The following is a 21,416-nucleotide window of genomic DNA, read 5'->3' on the forward strand; positions in this document are numbered from 1 at the left end:
CCTTTTGATTTGCCTCTGCCTGTGCAGCATTGAAGTGACTCCGGCACATTTAGGGATCCTTGGTCAGGCATTGAATCTGAAGGAAAGGCATGAAAATGAAGACTAAAGAGCATTCTAAGGAAGTTAAGAGATAAAGTGATTAAAAATGCATAGATTGGGAAAAGGGTACACAAATATCCAAGTGTTTGGATATCCCAGGGAGCACTGCTGGCTCAATAGCCATGAAGTGGAAGCTGCATCACACCACCCAGACACTCGGAAAACAATCAGAGTTCTCAACAATCAGCAGCCGAACAAGACGGTTAGAAACATTTTCAATCATTTAATCCAGCAGCACTTTTAAAGGGCCGGAATGGTTTTGCAAGGCACTGGAAATATTTCTGCAAATCTGTACATTTGTACCAATGTTTCCCTCTCGACCAGTTGGCAACCTAATTAATACAGTAAGCAGGCTGTTCGGCTCTCCCAAATGCCAATACATGATGCAGATGTGTTCCTACAGTATAGGTATTACAATTTGAATGGCATTTGAGGAGTTTATACTTCACTATAATATTTTTTTAATTGCACCCCTGATGATGAATAAAGTACTTTGAATTTAATTGAATTTGTAGGAATTTTTTACTCTTTTTCTGCCAGAAGTCTTAGTTTCCACAAACCACTACCTGACAGCACATGAAGCTCACCGAGATGTTTTTATTTATGATAAAGAAGGGAGGTCCTTGCACCAAATACAAAAATAAATGCTCATCTTTCGGGAGATCATCAAAATCGTTCTCAAACAGTTGAGGTCATGCAACATTTTTTAAGTATGTTTTACAGGTGGCAGTTCATAAGGCAGCCCAGGTGAAGGGTTGGTTTGTCAAAATATTTTCACATTTTAATGGAAAAGAGATAGGAATTAGTTATAGTTTTGAGAATTCATATAAACAAAGCACAATGCTCCTTCTTTGAAGAGTTGTTCACAAAGTCACCTTGGGGGGAAAAAAAATCTAAATCTGCCAAACGTTGGCAGTTCCGTGTTGTGACAATGAAGAAGTTTCTTTTTCACATTTTTATTTACAGTTTTATACACAAAGGGGGCAAATGTTTTAAAACGTGTTTTTCACGGGTCAGCACTCCTATTCTCCATGCCACACAGGTGTGCGATTAGAGGAAAATAGTCAGTGTAAAAACAAGGTCTAAAATAATTTGTTTCTTATGCTGGCTCACTACCTTTAGTACAGTATTCCAAAACAAAATGGGAACTGTTCTGTACGAAAGGGCTTTCTGTAAAGTCACTGCGTTCATGATAGGGGCAGTACGAGCTTTTGGCACGCCAGAAAGCACCTCTGCTTGCCCTTGCAGGAGACTGTAAGCCTGCTCAAGTCTGTGAGCTCCGAGTGACCCCTCCTAGAAATTAGCCTTATCAGTACGCTGTCTTTCGGTCCTGGTACTGTCCAAACTGGCCGGAGGTCTGGGACAGCAGGGGCAGCCTGCTGGGTCTTGTCGCTGGATGTCACTGGGCAGAAGCAAGGGTGACACCTCACATGTCTTCCACACTCCATTTGTAGGCCATCTCTTGTACAGCTTTCTTATCTGCTATCCTGCTAAACCTCTTCTGTTCAAAACCATTTGATCTGCAGCATAAAAGAAGAATGCATTTTGCGATGGACAGTACCAAAGTGGACTATAAAGTTTAGTTAATAAAAATATGAGAAAAAATACTACTCAATAACTGCTTTCCTTAATGCAACACAGAAGATAATCCGCAGAGAAATGAACACCTCGTACCTGTCCACTCCATCCCAGCGATACCCAGGCATGATGTTGAACCTGTTTGGGGGTGGCAGGGGCCCCTTGTATCGAGGTTTCTCTGAAAATAAAATGAGAAAGTCAATACGAACAGCCACAGGTTTCATTAAAGAGACATGGACTTATGCTGGCCCCTGTAACACTGTGAGCTACATTTTGCTTTAGATCCTATGTCTGGGGTAAGCCAGTAAAGTGAAATTAAAAGGACGTTTAAATTGGGGAAAGCGGTGCTTTAGGCAACATAATGATAGGAGAAAATAAACCGCAAAAGATTTATAGATCTTTTATAGATTTCATGCTCGAAGACCGAATCAGTGTGGCGACGCCACACACTCAGATTTCGTGAACAAGGCACAAAGTGCACTTTCACAACAGGAATGACAAGAATGTGGAGGCGCTTGCTCCCGGTGAGCTCGGGTCAACGCCCCGTGCCCCCTGACCTTTGACTCCCATGCGCTGCAGCTCCTTCTCCTTCTTCCTGCGCAGGAACCCTGCCATGGGGTCCCCCTCCCTCTCCTGCTCCCTCAGCAGGCGGTCCAGGTCTGCGTCGTCGACATGACGCGCCAGGGGCTTCTGCGCCTCCCGCAGGGCGTCCTCGACCCTGCGCTTCTGCAGCTCAGCCTGCACCAGCCTGCGGGCGCCGGAGCCGAGAGGTCAGAGGTCAGCCCCAGCAGGGAACACCCCCCCTCCCACTGCGGCACGGCCAGGGCACAGAGACCACATACAGCAAAGGGACAAACAAAGAAGAAGAACATCTAGGATGACAGAGGAAAGAATAAAAACACATGGGGAGGAGTGGTGCTCTGTGAATTAGGATCTGCGCCGGGGGCTGGAAGGTTGCTGGTTCGAATCCCACAGCCGGCATAGGAATCCTACTCCGTTGGGCCTGAGCAAGGCCCTTAACCCCAGCTGCTCCAGGGGCGCCGTATAAATGGCTGACCCTGCGCTCTGACCCCCAGCTTCTCTCCCTGTCTGTGTGTCTCAGGGAGAGCAAGCTGGGGTCTGCGAAAAAGACAAAATCTTAATACTTAATAATTATCTTAATGACCCATCGCAGTTCTGAAATCTGGAACGTTCAGGGTTATGGCAAATCTAAGAGGCTCAGTGACCAGCGCACACTCACCCTTTGCCCCACTGGGCGTACTTCCTGTCCTTCTCTTCCTTCTCCCCGGCCTTCTGACGCTGCTCCTCTCGCTCATGAGCGATGTCGCGCCTCTTCCCGGACTTGTCCCTGAACACGGTCTCGGCATTCCGTGACTCCTCTGCAAGATACCCGGGGAACAGGGAGACAGGCCAGTCAGGAGACGGGGAAAGCTGCCGGCTCAAAATCCAGAACACGGGTGAAACTAGCCATTAGCATTTCCACATGAAGAATGATCCTATCAGCTCAAGACACCACTGGGTGAAGATCTGACGTTTCCCACAGCTGCGAAGACTAAGACTTTTCTATCATTCATTTTAAGAGATTTCCACAATACGAAACATTCTTATCATCGTTTCTCACAACCATCTTTATGCTCTCTTAACTTATTAGCTAAGTCAAGTGTGGTCTATTTAAATATTTAGTGTTTTCATCAGCTCCTTCAGGAGATTGCAGTCTGCTGGATATCATGGTCACCTCATTCTGTAAACTATCCACTTTCTCTTTATGCACATTTTATCAATGTTATGCCATGCTGTTTGCAGGACATTTCAGTTTTTCTCATTTCAGCAGCTCCAAGCCCTTTTTGTTTAATAAAATATAATTTACAGCCTAGACATTACAAATGTCCAGGAACAAAAACAAGCTATCTTTTTGCAAAACAGATAAATTCAGACTTTTATACAAAAGTCAACAATCCAAGTGCTTGATATTCTACAGCTGTTGCCATGTCTTGTATAAGCCATCACAGTAAGTTGTGGAATTAACAATGATGTTACACCTATGTAGGCAAACACTTACAGGAATGCACTCTGTAAAACATGGGGAGGCAACCTCTTGTATACAGTACAAGACAACGCCATGCAGAATCTCAGAATAAGGACACACACACACCTTCCAGAGGCTGGTTAGCTCTGTCCCTTTGGCGATTCTCTTCCCGTTCCTTCCTCAGCAAGTCCAGAGACACCAGCCCTGCTGCCCCGCCCGACAGCATCTGCCCAGCCAGGAGAGACACACGGGGCTGACTGACACACGTTCCCCTCTGAGAAAAATACTGCCTCTCGCACAGGTGCAAGACAGCAGCGGCTTCATCAAAGTCAAGAGAGAATTTGGAGGCAATATCTTTGGAAAACATTCAGCGGTATTTTAAATCGCCACACAATAACAACCAGCTTTGAATAAAACTTGTTATTTTACTTGTAAACTTGTAACTTGAGTGGTAATTTAAGAATTACTTAAGCTGAAAAGCTTCCTTTTTTATGTTTGCACTAATAAGTGTCTTTTTTATAATGAGGCAGTGAACTTATCACTGAATCTTACATCTACAGGCCAATTTTACTTTCTGTCTTTTGTGATCCTTTCTATTTTTCCATCAATAATGAAGCACTAAGGTGGTTAAAGATGCAGAACATTTATAAGAGGTTTATAGTATCAGTTATGCTTTCTTCTTATTTTCATCTGCCAATAATCTTTCTTTTTTAGATGTGAGATCTAAGTCTCAAATCACAACTGAACAGCAGACACAACGAAGGTTATTTTCCTGTTCGTTCTGTGTTTGTGTTCCTCTGGTCCAGTCGTACCATCCCGAATCCTCACCCTCTGGGAGCTGGGGGAGTGGCGTGATGCCCTCCTGGGTGGAGAGAGGTCCGAGTCAGAGCCCCGCCCACCCTGTGGGCGTCTTCTCGGGGGCGAAAGGTCGGAGTCGGAGCCCCGCCCTCGTCTCCGAGGAGGTGAAAGGTCGGAGTCCGGGGAGCGGCGGGCAGCGCGTCTGGGAGGAGAGAGGTCCGAGTCGGAGTCTTTCGCCCTTCGAGTCGAAGGGGCCGATTTGGATTTGCTTCTGGGTGGAGAGGAGTCTGAGGGCGACGCAAAGATTTAAGATCCGTTAAACCTTGAAAAATATTGAGGGCACAACAGGCTGATTTTGACCCTTTGTAGGTGCAGAATAAATCATGAACAAGGCTTTGACATTGTTAATTTCCATAACACACTGATGGCATCACCACAGCTACTAGCTTGGATTTTATTGAATGAAAAAACATCTATTAGCAATTTCAATTAAATAAAAGATACAACTTTTTATATTAAATCAAACAGAAAACAGAAAAACTGCACATTTCCCTCAATGGTATATGATAATATACCATTGTAATTTACCATAATAATATACCATAATACTTATAATAGAGTATGCCTTGTAAAAGCAAAGCCAATTAAAATATATTCACCCATATTATTACTTGGACTAGATAGGGAGTTGGCCCCATTTAAACATTTATAGATATTCAGAAAACAGACGTTTATAAGAAAATAAATATGAAATACAACTATAACTATTCAACTTTTAACAGTATTTTACTTAGAAGAACATGAATACTAACCTTAAATAAGAGTTTTACTCTGTCTTATATATAGTGCAACAGACAAATTAGTGCTTTTCAATTCTGTTCTTGAAAAGTATGCACAGCGCACTTAAACAAGAAACAAAACCTGAAGTTTCCCCTGAGTGACACAATGACAACGCAAACACTATCAAAAGGTTTACGTTCACAAGAGAAATCAAACTCATGCTGCTCGTATGTGACGTGACAAAGCTTTGAAAGCCATTAATTACCTTCAAACTTCCTGACCTGTAAGTGAATACCGGCTTTGCAGTCAAAACTGAGAACTATCTGACTATCTATGTACTAGCGTCCAGACAGAAACCTTCTTCCTGATACAATATTCCACTCTTTACATGGTGACGCAAAAGGTCTGTCACCTGCTGCTGATGGATATACACTGTGTGATGTATGTGCTATAGATTACTTTTTATACACAGCTTGACTCTCCAGAGACTTTTGTGATAAACTTATTCAAAACTGAACCAAGCCAGATGGTGTGATTTCATGCATCCCTACAGGGTCATGAATGGGAACTGGTATAAAATAATCAGATATCAAATGGCTTATTTCTAAAAATATTACACTGTACATAAGTAAAATTGCTCTTTACCTTTGTCTTTTTTCTTATGAGTTCTTGCTGGAGAGCCCCCGTGGCTTCTAACTGGGGGAGAAGGAGATGAGGAATAATGACGTGCTCTTCTGGGGACAGTTTTCTGTCTCGATGGGGAAAGGTCGGGAGAGTGGTGACGTCTCTTCCGCTGGGGTGAAAGGTCGGGAGAGTCGTGGCGACCTTTCCGCTGGGGTGAAAGGTCGGGAGAGTGGTGACGTCTCTTTCGCTGGGGTGAAAGGTCAGGAGAGTCGTGGCGACCTTTCCACTGGGGTGAAAGGTCGGGAGAGTCGTGGCGACCTTTCCGCTGGGGTGAAAGGTCAGGAGAGTCGTGGCGACCTTTCCGCTGGGGTGAAAGGTCGGGAGAGTCGTGGCGACCTTTCTGCTGGGGTGAAAGGTCGGGAGAGTCGTGGCGACCTTTCTGCTGGGGTGAAAGGTCGGGAGAGTCGTGGCGACCTTTCTGCTGGGGTGAAAGGTCGGGAGAGTCATGACGGCTCCTTTTCACAGAGGAAAAATCTGGAGAATCATGACGACCTTTTCTTGATGTCTCTTCTATTCTCTTTTGAGAGGCAGCTCCTGAACTGAAATGGACAATTACACAGATGAACTCAAATGTTACACACTTGTTTTAATGTATTCTGTTTTATGATCTGTAATGTTTTAGAAATATCCACATTTTAAGCACCAAAGAAACTCAATGACAGCTCATTATTGTCTCTTATACTCCAATACTGAAAGCCTGGACAAACAAATGCTCCTAACAGTGTTGCTTCTTGGGGGGCATTCTTCATTAATAATTTAACAGTGGAAGTGCCTCTTGTGAGTCAAAATGATCTCATAGCATTTGAGCTGCTTTAACAGACATGCATCGAACTGTACCACATACAAAGCCGAGACAATCATAAGAAAAATTAAAATACATTAAACATCAGTTCTGTACCTTGCTGATGAACGGACACCCTGGAACTTGTCTGAATCCTGAAAATCTTCATTAGTACCTAGAAGACCAAACATAATAATATTTGATAAAACTGCTTAGAAACTCAAATCAAATATTATGTATGCACCTAGACAATTACAGTACAACTTTATAGATGCTAAATCATCAGAATGCTAGCCCCAAAAGAGCAGGTAAGCATCGGTTACTCTTACCTCCCAAAGTTTTCCACCGCTTGCTGTTCCTGAACTCCTCCAGTCTCTTCACCTCCTCCGGACGCTCATCTATCACTTCTGCCACCTACAAGAGGAAGACGACAACAGAGCACGCAGAAGGAACAGCTTTTGTGCAAAGATTCTCCACAAGGTTCAGGACAGCAGAAATGCACCTAAACATAGTTTAAGCCAATGCATTTGTAAATGAATGTAAACTATAAAGGAATTCCTACCACTGGAGCCTCTTCTTCCTCCTCGTAGTCGTCCTTCTCTTCTGACTTTATCAGCTGCTTCCAGTCCACATCGTCATCCACTATTCTCATCCTGCAAGCAGCAGCAACAACAGGAGGGCAAAACGTAAAAAAAACAGCAGGAATGCTCTTTTTTGTAATCACCGACATGTAGCCTGCCACAAATAAAAACGCTTTAAAAAAAGAGTCATAGCTGTTGGTCTGTTGTGGATAAACAGGCGTGATCTATCAACTCTCCCTTGAACAGTATTGCGATAAATCGTCAAAAGCTCTTCTATGGACATAAACGTGTCTCTTAAAAGATTCCTAGAAATCCTTCTCAGTTCTCATTCAGGAAGCACTTTTTCCCCAATGAAAGGTGTCCAACAGGATCTTCTCTGCCGGACTCCTGAAGTTTTTAGAGAAAGACTGGTCCTACAATACCAGAGGAGCAGGAAAACATGTCCGACACAGAGATTAGCAGAGATCCTTTGCAGCTGAAAACACTGGACATGTTAGACCCAAATTACCTTGCGACCAATAATCCTCTTTCGAGTTTCCCACAACAGAACGATCAGACCCCACAGCACAGCTTCAAAAATACATTTCTCAAGACTTCCACAACCTGGGTTATTGAGAATATAACCTCACATATACAGTACTGTAGCGTTTTATGCGGCTCGTAGAGGTAAAATCAAGACAACGCTCTCGATTGCGCTCATACACTCCACTCCAGTATCTCAGTAAGTTTAGTCCGGCCTACAACTTTCAGTCACTTTCTGCATTTCTAATGTGCCTGATTGAGTCACTGGTTCCTGAAACATACCCCTTTGCTGTAGACTGCGGTCTTTTCTTCTTGGCTTTCTTGTTTTTTGACGTTTTGCCATCTCCATCTCCGGATAAATAGCGTTTGAGATACTCGGCTTTGGAGACAGAAGCAAGCGCACTGGAAGCGGCCATTACTGCTCGTGAAAACAATCCGGGCTGACGGAGAGCCGGATGGGGTCAAAACAGTAAACGCGAAAAAATAAACAGCGAAAAGCGGAATTACGAATAAGAGAAAAAGTAAAGGATAAATACTTCAAAGCAGCCACAACAAAACATAGGTATTATTATTAGTTTATTTGTAGTTGTATCTTAGAACATGCATTCTGAAAAAGTCTGCAGTGTTAAATCAAACTCACTTTTAGTGTTTTTATCCAATACTCGGACACAGTACTAGGTTATTACAATAATGTCTCACCCACAGAACTGAAACATAAATTGAAAGCTGTTTGTTTCTTTCATTGCTATACTTATTGCTCTAATGGAAACGTTGCCTAATCAAATATTTAAGACTAAAAACCAAAAAAGGAATATGATTAATAACATTCCAGGTATTCATAAAATTAGGCAGTGATACGCTTTTTTTTGCCACCAGTTATTGAGCTATATTTATTTTTTTAAATGTAATATTGATGTCACTCGTTTCAGAATGTTCATTTCTTACTCGTTCTAAACCGATGACATTGCTGCCTTGTGAAATAAAAAATAATATTTATTACTGAAGTATTAAATGTCCTAAAGTGTTTGGGGATGGACAATTTAATACACAGCTGTAAAAGCTATAAAACCTGCTGTTCTGTAGCATTTCAACGAGATTGCCCATCTGGGATGCATGTCTATTCTTCTCGAGGAGAGAGGAATATGAGGGGAGCTCATACAAGTATTCAAAATTCTCCAAGCTGCCGAAGGAGTTTTCTCAAGGGACTCCAAAACAAACAGTGAAACACAAGCCACAGGGACACAAGTGAAAACTCCAAGAACAGAAAACAGGAGAACTTGACGCCGATACTCTGGTTTCCTTCAAGAAATGGCTGGATGAGATTCTTCCAGATCAATTAACTAATAACTACCAAATGGGCTAATCACAGGGCATGGCCACCTCTTGTTTTAACAGTAACTGTTCTTATAATCTTATACTGTATTCTAATTAGTAATGACTAAATACTTAATGTTGCGTTTCCTCACAGAGTTGAACAGGTTGCTAAAATCAATGCTAAACAATCAGGGAAATCTGGTGTACAGATAAAAATATCTTTCTATTTGAACTCACATGTAAGTCTAAAACAAAGAACAAAACCTGGAGATTATCTTTACACCGTTAATAACCTACAGTATAATTCCTAATCAGAAACGGAAAACTATAAATATATTTTTATAGCGATCAGCCAACCCCACTGTTCAAAGTACAAAGTTGTACGGGTTGCTAAAATCAATGCTAAATGATCAGGGAAATCTGGTGTTCAGATGAAAATATCTTTCTGTTTAGCTGTTTAACTTTACTGTATGTCAGACTGTTGGTCTGTGTCTCTGTCTTCTCTGTCTATTGGAAGTGTATAAATCTAAGCAATGTCTTGAATTGTCAGCTCAAGTGAACAGCACAGACGGTATACAGTACTGTACTATTTAGAGGTCCGTGTGATCCAGGATGATTTTGAGGATATTAGACAAAGAATAAATTAACTCCATTTACTGTACATTGTTTTTGCATGTTCAGAAACTCATTTTTCTTTGGTGGAAAGGTTTCAGTTTCATTTCTTTGCTGTGACCAAGAGTACTGCTAAGGGTGTGGTTTTCTAATGGGGATTCCAACAATGTGGGCCTTGATATAATCTGTACAACAGGATGAATCACTCTGGATTGGAGCCATGCTGCTATCGTACTCCTGGGGAGGAAGCTGCACTCCGATTGCAGTATTAATGAAGACTCTCCAGCTTGTCATTGTAAATGAAAATGTGCTCTCAGCTGACTCATCTTGTTAAATAAGGTTTTATTTGATAAAAAAACGATTCTTCACTTATATCAGGTTGAATGTACTTTATATGATATGGAACAAGTAATAGGTTTATTCCATGCTGAAAAGAGAAGAGAGAAAACAGCAGCATGGAACAAACCTGTTACTTGTTCCTTTGCAGACTACGCATGCTGACGCAGCCCCCCACCTGGACTACCTGATATGCTACTTTATACTGTAACTGTGCCATTAGGTGTTGTCTACTACTGCAGTGTAGCACTTTTACACTTTTCATTTCATACAGAAATTCTGTAATTGTTATGGTGTTGACGTTTTCCTTAAAGCTTATCATTTTTGGCAGCCTTTACTTCTTCATCTATTTCTTTCTTTTCATTTTTAAAATGATATCTGGTTTTATTATGTATTCTGTATACTATACTTGTTTTTACTGTACAATGTATGAAAAGTGTCTTGAAAAGGCTCTATATAACAATAAAATAAATTGATGATAAAAATGTTTTAATTATTCAATAAGGATAAAATATACTGCTTTAATGAAGAACATAATTTGTTTTCTCTATTAATAACGAAATACCCAGAAATTTGGAAATCATGAGTGTCATGGATGAGATTGAATAAACTGTAATTGTATTTTTTTATTTGTTTTTATTTTGAAAGCCAATGTTTATATAATCTTGTTTTAACTTAATTTAGTCCAGATCTTTGGGCACAGTTAGGAGTATCGGTTTATAAAGTAAAATGGTTTCAGTTTCATTTCTTGACTGACACAAAGTTTTTTTTGTGGGGGTGTTTATTTTAATTTATAAGTACAGTGTGCATCTTATCACCAGTAAACATCTACATTAAACATTATTTACCTGACAAAGGTTTTTAAAATACTGTACTTAAAATCTTTCAAATGTATGTTAAGGTTTAATTGGATACCTAAACTACATCATATTATTCTCTCTCACATTGTGTTAATATATTTGGAAATAAAAGTTAAATCTAAGCAGAGGAAGGAAAACATGTAAAAGCCATTATCAAAAAGCAAAAGCAAAAAAAGTTCTTGAGAAGGTTATTGGCGATAAAAGATGAGTGTGTTCGTTTTTTCTTAAGGAAATGTGGCATTTTTCATATTCACATACACTTCTAAAACCTGCTTTTCTTTATCCCTCGATTGGTTTTGAGGACAGGAGTTTTATATATTAATACCATGTGTCCATACAGAAACTTTGAGACGTTTTTTTCTATAGAACAAAAAACTGTGTAACATCTTTATGTTCCTAATTTTAAATATCTGAAAGCAAAATATAGAAATTTAAGGTAAACGCAACTAACATTCTTCATGGGCAAATATTTTGAATATTTTTTGTAGGGAGGTATTTAAACACCCTTTCTTGGAAAATGACTTAACTGTTGGACTTTTTACAGTAAGACGACTCCACTGACTTCTTCCTCAAACATTTGATGGTCTTTTCATCTAGTAATTTTTCACTGAATTTCAAATGATGATAGTTTAAGTATTTTTAAAAGAATAAACAAATTATTTATTTCCATAAATAAGACTTTATTCAGAAGTTACATACAATTTTATAAATATCCCAATCTATACTACTTGATATAAATTAACATCTATTGATATCTAATATTCATGCTTTTATATATATATACACTGAAGTAGTTCACGTAGGGAGCTGCGTCTGCATATGTGGGCTGCAGAGGAAAAAGTACAGGTTTATTCCAGCTGAAAAGAGAAGAAAAGAAACATGTTTCGGCTGTGGAGCTTTGACCCACGAATATTATATATCAAGACTTTCTGAACAAGTTTTAATGTGATCATGTGTTAAAAATGGACTAAACTGTTTATTGGCAAGTCAGGTGTAAAAGGGTAACGAATATGATTAAGAATATTTTTCTGGAATTGTTTTTATGGAATTAACAGTAGCCCCCTCTGTTTGTTCACATTTTCTTTAGCAGTTTTGTGGGTATGGAGAGGGTGCACTGCTCGTTCATAATTTTAAATAAAACTTTGTTCGAGGAAAACAAGCGTCTAACGAGTCTGGTCATGAACATCTTCTTTTCCAGCCTCTATTGCTGTCAGAGCCTGCAGAGCTACACCGAGCCTGAAGATGGCAAAACCTACATCATGTACCACGGCACGACGCCAGCAGCTGCCGGGGAAATCAAGAGGTCTGGTTTCACACAGTCCGAGGATGGCATGCTGGGGCAGAAAGTCAGCAGGTACCCCATCCAAGGGAAACCAGAGGTTCTCTCATTTTAAAGAAAGGCTGTTTAGTGCCAACCCCAGTTCCATAGTACATTAAGCAATGCTAATCTTTCAATTATTTCCATTAATATTTGAGACACAAATTGATTTAATAATTTTCACCTTAATAAATCAAAAACAGATGTTGACTGGTCACAGCTCAGTGCCCAGCTTATACAAAGAATAAGCAACTTAACTCAAGCCTCTAAACTAAGAAAATAAGATTCAATTATTTTATGCTTTATAGGCAGCATCAGTTAAAAAACAATTTAATTTCTTGACTCAAACCAAGTATTTGTTTTAAGAACTGTGGTTATTAGTCCCAGTTTAAAATAAACACAAGTACTTTAAACATTGTTTATCTGACAGTTTTTTTAAATAGTGAAAGTCTCAAATTTAAGACAAGCTTTAAATGGATATGGCTGAATATCAGTTATTAATGTATTATATGTATTATTAGTGTATTATCAGTTGAATTCATGTCAGTGTCTTTCCACTGTAATACATTAACAAGTTTGCTTTTTAAAATACTTGTTCTCTTTTGGGACAAGCATTTAACATTTTGTAATTTGAATTTGGACACTAGCCAAAACACATTATTCTCTTTCAATTGTGTTGCTGTACTTGGAAATGAAACTACAGGAAAATAGAACAGGAAGTATATCATGTAAAAATATTCAAATGAGATGTGTGCTTATATAATGGAAAAATAAACTTCAAGTTTAATCTACGAATAGGTCGGAGTCTCCCAGCTGCCAGAAGTTGCTGTGAACTTGGAGCAGGTAGGCTTTTTTTTAATATTAAATTGTTTTACAGTCACCAGCCCGAGTATTAACACCTTCCATATCCAACAATATCATTCATTTCTGATGCTCGACACTATGTAAAAACAGTACTTGGCAGTATTATCTCATCAAAGAGTAATGAACACACATCCTTAGTAGTACTATCAATTAGTAGTTTAGAGTTCAAGAAACTTTTATTGAGGGAAAAGCTTATATTTGCAGATATCAGCTTGTTTTACATTGGTGTGCTATGCATTTTGTAAGACTTTATTAGAGTAAGATGGATTTCCAAAGGAAGGAAATTAATTAACCCTTTCATTCCGAAATGCCAGCACAGAATATGGCGTTAATGGAAAAAAAAAATTATGAATATCATGTGCCTCAGTTACAGATGGCCATTTTCTCACAACCAAAATGTATTGTACTTTTTACCAAGATAGAGATTAAATTAACCATTCCTGCCTCTTTGTACAAAATTAAATTAGGTTATTAATGTATTGATAGAGTAAATTCTAGACACATAAATTTAATAAACACATAATAAACACATATATTTAAATTCTAGTAAGACACAACAGCTCCTAACGGTATTGAGTGAAAATGAAAGTAAACCATTATTGAAAAAGTCCAAAGTTCTTGATAAAGTTATTAAACAAAAAGGTGGCTATGTTTTTCTCAAAGAGATGTAGCTTTTTTCAAATTCTACAGATAGCTTATAAAGCCTTCTTTTCTTTATCCCTAAAGTGGTTTTGATGGAGACAAGTGATTTATATAAATGCAGTATGCCCATTGAGATATATTCAGAAAGCTTTTCTATAAGATAATAAAAGCAAGTGACATGTTTAAATTTTAAAACAGCTTGTTAGCTACAACTGAATGTTACTGATATTCTGTCTGATAGGAGAGGGAAAATTCCATAAACACTGTTCCTTAAACAAGTAGAGCGGTGTTTTTTTATGCTTTCTAAATTAGTTAAATTACATTCTTACCTATTTGTTTTAACTTACACGATCTGTATGATATCATTTTAAAAGCCTGAAAGCAAAGCAAAGACATTAAGGCACACTGACATTGACAAAGTAAAAAAAATCCACAGAGAAGTTACTCTTTTAACAAGCAATGAAATCCGTTTCCATTTTAACACTCTTTCCTGGGAAATGAAACTTAATATTTGGTCTACTAAAAAAGCCTCCACTTAGTGCAGCCTCAAAGTTTTGAAGGTATGATCGTAAAGAGGTCGGATGCATTTTTGAATTAAAAAAAATAATAGTTCAATGTATTTATAAGAAATATTTCCATAATATTATTTTTTAAACAATTTGAAAGTTAATATTTTTTGGAGTTTAAGTTTAAAAAATTTAAATACTGTGATTATTTGTTTATAGGCATTTAAAGACAAATCAGGTGAAAAGGAGGAGGTCTTAACATTTATCAGAGATCAATTACATTGGCAATTAAAAATGTCAATTTATTACAAATTTTGACAGGTGCTTCCGGTTCCATTTTATTCATTTATGTAGCTGCCTTTGCTAACCACATTAAGGTAGGCAGTAGGCAGTGGGAATGAAGTGGTTTTGTTTACTGGTTTTAAGAAGTACATTCTTTGAAAAAAAAACTCTGCTGTAGTCAAACTGGTGTGTAATGTCTCTGGTCTTTATCACCTCCATTGCTGTCAGCCCTGAGACATGTGGGCAGAAGACGACTTCCACCCTACTTCTGTGCCCTGCCTGCAGAGCTACACCGAGCCTGAGGATGGCAAAACCTACATCATGTACCACGGCACCACGCCAGCAGCTGCCGGGAAAATCAAGAGGAATGGATTTTGTCCGTCCGAGGAAGGCATGCTGGGGCAGGGGGTGTACGTCAGCCGGGACCTGCAGAAGGCCAGCAAGTACCCCATCAAGGTGCCCGAGCACCAGCGGGTGGTGCTGAAGCTGAAGGTCAATGTCGGGAAGGTGAAGAAGATCGACAGGCAGGGGCACCCCCTGCAGAAGACCTGGCACAAGCACGGCTACGACACGGCCTGGGTCCCCCCACACTGTGGGATGGTGAAGAGCGGACTGGAGGAGGACTGCGTCTGGGATCCCCGGAGGATCACAGTGATCTCTGAGATTAATCCCCGTGTACCTTATCCAGTCTGTAATCCGCCAGGTCACGCGGCCAGTAATTGTTTTTATTGACGGGGAAATCTTTGCATTGCAAAATGTGTGTGAAACTTTGGTCATTTTCCCAGTTAAACTCAAGGTAAAATAAAGATAAATGGAAAAAAAAATGCTTTGTGTGTATTGCTTACATATATTCATAAACAATTCTTTTTAAATTCCATAAGTAATTTTTTTCAACAGTGACATTTTTCTGTCCTAATGAATATAAAAAACAAATGAAAACCTAAGACTTTTAATACAAATTTTGAGCTTCACAAGGTAGTCAGTAGAAGTTACTGTTTTTACATAAAATGTTATTTTTGTTTTTCTCTTTTAAATCAACACGCTGCATTGTAAAATGGACATATGGACACATATTCTTCCCCTTTAGGGATGTCAATCAAAAACATTAAAGAGCTCTCCATTATATTATCAGGGCTGTTTGACTTTTAATGACCTTACACCCAAGGAGATATGACAAAATATTATTATGGTTCTTTGAACGGTAAGTTATAAGTATAAACACAGTAGGTTTTAGAATACAATTGATAAAACCAGAGTTTAAAAATACCAACACAAAAGTATTCATATTCCTGAAACATACACAGTTTAAATACGATGTTCTGATACAGAGCCTTTTTGCAAGGAAAAGGCTCTGCAATTTGATTTCAGAATGTTGCCCTTTTCATGTATAAAGCTAAACCACAGACCACAGACCAATTAAACATGCCTATATCTCTTGCAAGGAACATCTCTCCAGTCATTTGTGCATTTTAAGAGCCTGCAGTCTCCAAGAGTTACTGTCTTTTAACGATCTTGTCCCTTCTTTTCAAGAACACAAGCACTGAGCTTTCTGTTTCAGGGCCTTCTTCACCCTCTAGTGCAGAACATCGCTCACTTCTCAGCCCAAAAGCAAGCAGTCTACCCATATCCAAGCTGCAGAACTCCTCTGTGAAAACCTCACACTAGACGAGTCTTAAAAATATTCACTCATTTACATTAACGTCTGGAGCGAATTTTAAATTTTCAAATGAATAAATCCTTTCCTTGCAAACTCGAATATGGGGTGATGTGTTTAGGGAAGGGAATAGTGTTTTCAGCTCTATTTCTATGTCAAGATATTATCAGACCATTTGCTTTAATTATGAAAGTTAGACAGCATGTCTTTTGTTCACAAAACATGATTACTTTTACCAGTAAGGCAAGAAAATGATGCCTCTTCAAATACAGTTAGGTCAGGTGGGACCTTCTGAAGGCCAGCAGCTACTGTGCTGAAGGTGAATGTGGAGGACAATGTTTGCAGTGGGAGAGAGACACCCTCAGACCTGACACAACCACTGTAATGACACAGCCTGAATTGAGGGACAGTCAAACACGGTTTTTGAAAAAGACTGCAGCTGGGATACTGGGATGGTTCAAGTTAAGAAAAGTTATCTGCGCAGAATCCCTGCTGCTCGTTTCTGGTTCTCACTCTTTGTGGTACATTTACATCACAAGCATCACAGGACTTGATGATGTTGACTGTATCTCTTTAGCTCTTCAGTTAAACAGAGCTGCTGAATAGAAATCACTGAACATCAGAACGGAAAACAAAGGAGTTTGGAACTGAAGTTTAGGAGGAAAGTTAGATCCTTATCTCCCCCACCTCCACATTAAATATATGTGCATACACAGTATATCTCGAGTATATCTCGCACTGGGGACAAGCCTCGCATCTCTACCCTTGCAGGAGCTCCCTAGTTCAGTCCGGGCAATATTGAGGGGGCTTGCCATACCTCAGCGAGGCGAGCTTCACCAAATACCCTACTCTGAACTATTGAAAATACTGTTATTGACTACGCAAGTGTGGTATTTTGACACAGATACGATTGATGTGCACCCTAGAAACAACTGTCAGATTAACTGCTGAAGGATGGGACTGTTTCTCAAGTCTCTTTATCTCTTTAGCCGTTAGCTGGAACCTCTTCACAGCTGGCACAGTCGCTGGACACACATTCATAGAATTTCTCCCTAATAGTCTGGTCTGCTTCCGCTCATGTCAGCATATAGGGAATTTCCATTCTAAAGATCTGAGTGAACAACTGGTATAAACACGAATGAGCATGCCAGTGCAGTGGTTTTCCGTTAGATGAGTCACCAGCTCTTCTCTTGACACCACAATTTTTCAAAACAGCCCTGTGGCACATTTCTGCGTGGAGCGATAATCAAAATAACACTAGCTTTTATCAGTATTAAATAATTCCTCCAGGACAGTTCAACAATAACTCACAGGAAAGTGTTGATCCATAGAAACAGGATTTAAATTTGTATTTAAATTGGATGAGAGGCAACAAAGGCAACATATGTAGTTCTTCTCTGCCAGCTATCTAATCTAAGCTATCTAATCAGAGTACTTAAAAAACAGAAATATGTTGGAGAACCAAATTCACCAAGGCAACAGAGGTACTACAGGAGAAAGGGGGTTTTCTCTACAAACCAGGAAAGGTCACAAATGCAGAAGCCTACCACAACTGTTTTTTCTTAAGCACTGGAATCAAGTCAATGATACTGTATATGTGAAATATTTGGATACATTACCAAAATACCCCTTGAAAACCAAATTGTGTTTTGGAAGTTTAATGATAAACTGCTTCATGAATTAATGTCTTAAAAGGCTCTAATGAAATTTAACTAGCACAACAAAAAGACATTGGTACTATGTTTTTATAACAACCCTTAACTTACAGCAAGAAAAAAAAAATCTCATCCGCCAAAAAATCCCCAATCCACTTGTAAGATTAACAAAAACACTGAAAATAAAAACTCAAAATTTGAACATATCATTTTCATGTTTGTTTTCATTTCATACATTTATAATTTAGTAATTATATAGGAAATACAGTGAGATTTCAGCCATAAATGCACTTCGTTGGAGCTTTCAAATTTTGTGTAAAAATATTCACTGTACTGTACATCACTTTTAATTCAACAAACTGTGGCATCATTGGGAGGGGGTGAATGCTTTTTATAGATACTGTACAGTATGTACTGACAATCCTGCAGTACGCTTTTTTCAATATATTTTTGAAAATCGATTTAACAAATGGTTCTACTTTTTCTAACGAGGTGGCAGTGGGATTTTTTTAAGGCACGCCCGTTATTTGAAACAAGGTTTGCAACTGAGGAGGAGAAAAAAACCTTGAAAACAGTCCTTTAAAAGCAATGCTCCAATGCAACAACAAGTAAAACAAGTATGAAAATCATTCACTGCTGAGCATTCAGCTTAATGGCCAACATACCTTGCTCTTAAAATAGATTTTAATGGTTAATGGTTTCATTACACTTTCATTACAAGAGTTTTTCGTATTTGGAGAGAAACTCTGATATGTGTGAAAGAACAGCCATATACTACAGATGTGAAGTCTCTAATCTTAAATAAAGAGCCTTCAGGGAAATGTACAGGATCCGCCCACCATTAACTGAGTTACAGAACTGAAAGGAAACGAACAATCATCTCTGGGCAAAGAAGAGGCTGTTCTCAAACCGGCTTTTATCCGCTCTATTATGTAAGTACCAATGTATCTAAATAAATTAGAATTTATTAAGAACTAATAATCTACAATCTTGCTGCTTCAGATGAGGGGATTTAGTAATTGAAGTTGCAGCTACAATCAAACAATATCATTTTTTAATACATTTTTAAATTCACATTAGGAGAAAAGAGTACGAAAAAGTTAATAATTTATGTTTCCTATAGAAGACTTTGAGCGATTAAGATACTGAAAGTAAATTGGACCTGTATCAGGGCACGTCCCTTTCTGTCTAGGATCCTGACGGAGCCTGTTTTATTCTGCAGGCCGATCTTCTCTCCCGCAATTACTGTCCTGCTAACAGCAGCAAAATAGCTTTAAAAAAATGCCATGTTCATCTGCTGGGTCACAGGATGTGTTAATAATAACCGACTTAAGAAACAAACAGGAAGCAGGACCTATCCGACGTTCAGAAAGACATTGATTGGGCTGCCAGCAAGACTGGGCACTGTTAACTGTAAAATAACGAAGCCAAACAACCATTCAGACATTTCCATTTAAAAAAATCCTTAGTATGAGAAAAATCTAGCTTTAACAGAACTGTGTTTTCTTAACGAGAATTATAAAAAAAAGATTATATACAGTATAGACTTGAAAACTGATTACTGCTTTAACTTTTTCCCTAACTCACATCCTTTTTTTTATAATGCCTTCAATAACTAGCCTCATTCAGATAGGAAACATTTTTATTGAAATAATACACCAGAAATAACACGGATGTCTGTATAACACACACAGCTCCTTCTCACAGTTTTCACATCCTTTCACATCCTTTCTTTTAAAGCTTGCAGTCATCTGAAAGTAGCCTTGTCATGTACACAAACTTTAAAAGGAAAGACATAAATGGATTATATGTATTATACGTATGATTACGTAAGCATTCAAATCCTTACCTGTTTTTTTCTCTGGCACTTTTCTGGTCTTAACGAGCTACTAGCAATTAGCTGAGTGCCCTCTTTGATAAATAAATGGGGTTTATATCATTTCATTAAGAAATACACCTGCCTCATTAAAGTCTCTCAGTCAGACGGTGAATTTACAAGCAACAGTTTAACCATAAAGACCAAAGAGTTTTTAAAACTATTCAGAGATGAAGTTATAGAAAGTTAACAAAAAATAAAACACAATGGTAGTTATATATAAAGATGGTAGGGCGACATCTTGATCAACCAATGAGATTTCTATATCAATGTGATGGTCTCTGGGTGAACTTGAAAGGACCTGTTGGATCATTATATATAGAACTGCAGGCGATGCAGTAGCTTCTGCTCCGGCTAAACATGCCTTGTGTTGATGGTGGCTGCATCCTTTTACAGGCTTTGTAGGTCTCTTATTTCATCAAGACATCAGAAGTCAAAATTATCCTAAAATTAAGATCATACTTTCCCCTAGCATTAACCAATTATGGATGGACTAAATTCTTGTCAAACCCTCACTGTTCGTTTATAGACTTTCACCCTTCCCCTGAAATTCACCTCATACATCTGCATTTGCATCTCCCCCCTATTTGTCCATCCTGACACGCTGCTCCTTTGAGCTCCTTGCTTTGTATCCCAGTATGGTGCCTCTCTCTCCATCACGTTTATTTTAACTTCGACTTGCTGTTTTGTGATAAAGACACACATATATACAGTACGTACGTGTTTCGTATATACAGTACATATCAGCTTAAGGATAGCTGTAACAGAATACATCTGAGAAAACAATATTGTTTAAGTGATTAAATTCAGTGATGGCTACTGTAAAAGAGATGTCAGCTTAATGTAGGAATCAGCCTCTAGACTAAACAGCATGTCAGGAAATACACACCCAGTTTCATCTGCAAACACGCTGCCAAAGGCATGATTCATGACCTCAGCTGGAACAGAAACGACTCAGATCTACACTTCCTTTTGCAGCCCATACAGAGGCGCGAGTGCCGTCAGGATGGGACGAGCTAGAAGGAAAGGGCCGAAGATCGAGCTGTACACTTTGGATAGATTCTCAGAGCCCGTCAGCGGAAACGTCTACATCATGTACCACGGCACCACGAAGGAGGCAGTCGAGCCCATCAAGAGGAATGGATTTTGTCCGTCCGTGGATGGCATGCTGGGGCAGGGGGTTTACATGAGCCGGGACCTGCAGAAGGCCTCCAGGTACCCCATCGAGGTGCCCGAGCAGCAGAGGAGAGTCCTGAAGCTGAAGGTCGATGTCGGGAAGGTGAAGAAGATCAACAAGCAGGGGCACCACCTGCAGAAGACCTGGCACGAGCACGGCTACGACACGGCCTGGGTCCCCCCACACTGCGGGATGGTGCCGAGCGGACTGGAGGAGGACTGCGTCTGGGATCCCCGGAGGATCAAGGTCATGGAGGTCATCAAACCCAGCAGGCTGCCACCTTTTCCCTCTTTCGAAGACGATGAAGAATCATATTAAACCTTCAAAATGCTTATGTTCCGATTTTAATGAAGTAGAAAGGCCATACAACTGCCTCTTCTAGCTCATTGGTGTTTGTGTATATTTCTTGATCACTTATAAGACAAAATTTGTTTCCTTAAGATGGATAATAAAATTAAATTGACAGATAAT

General features: G+C 39.2%; 2 protein-coding genes across 2 annotated transcripts; one reads left to right on the forward strand and one right to left on the reverse strand.

Moving 5' to 3' along the window:
- Positions 1–676: 676 nt before the first annotated feature.
- bud13 (BUD13 homolog) lies at positions 677–8,278 on the reverse strand. Its single transcript, XM_069183089.1, has 11 exons — positions 8,132–8,278; positions 7,309–7,399; positions 7,076–7,160; positions 6,864–6,921; positions 5,927–6,504; positions 4,532–4,788; positions 3,830–3,929; positions 2,918–3,056; positions 2,235–2,425; positions 1,774–1,855; positions 677–1,619 (listed from the first exon to the last, which is right to left on the reverse strand). Exons 1-11 carry the CDS (start codon positions 8,263–8,265, stop codon positions 1,526–1,528), a joined length of 1,809 nt encoding a protein of 602 aa, XP_069039190.1. The 5' UTR covers positions 8,266–8,278; the 3' UTR covers positions 677–1,525.
- Positions 8,279–13,024: 4,746 nt separating this feature from the next.
- On the forward strand, positions 13,025–21,415 carry LOC102690166 (uncharacterized). The gene is made up of 4 exons (XM_069183097.1): positions 13,025–13,132; positions 14,812–15,270; positions 17,012–17,023; positions 20,838–21,415. Exons 2-4 carry the CDS (start codon positions 14,821–14,823, stop codon positions 21,261–21,263), a joined length of 888 nt encoding a protein of 295 aa, XP_069039198.1. The 5' UTR covers positions 13,025–13,132; positions 14,812–14,820; the 3' UTR covers positions 21,264–21,415.
- Position 21,416: the final 1 nt, after the last annotated feature.

Source organism: Lepisosteus oculatus, chromosome 23 (assembly GCF_040954835.1).
Source record: "Lepisosteus oculatus isolate fLepOcu1 chromosome 23, fLepOcu1.hap2, whole genome shotgun sequence".
NCBI lineage: Eukaryota > Metazoa > Chordata > Actinopteri > Semionotiformes > Lepisosteidae > Lepisosteus > Lepisosteus oculatus.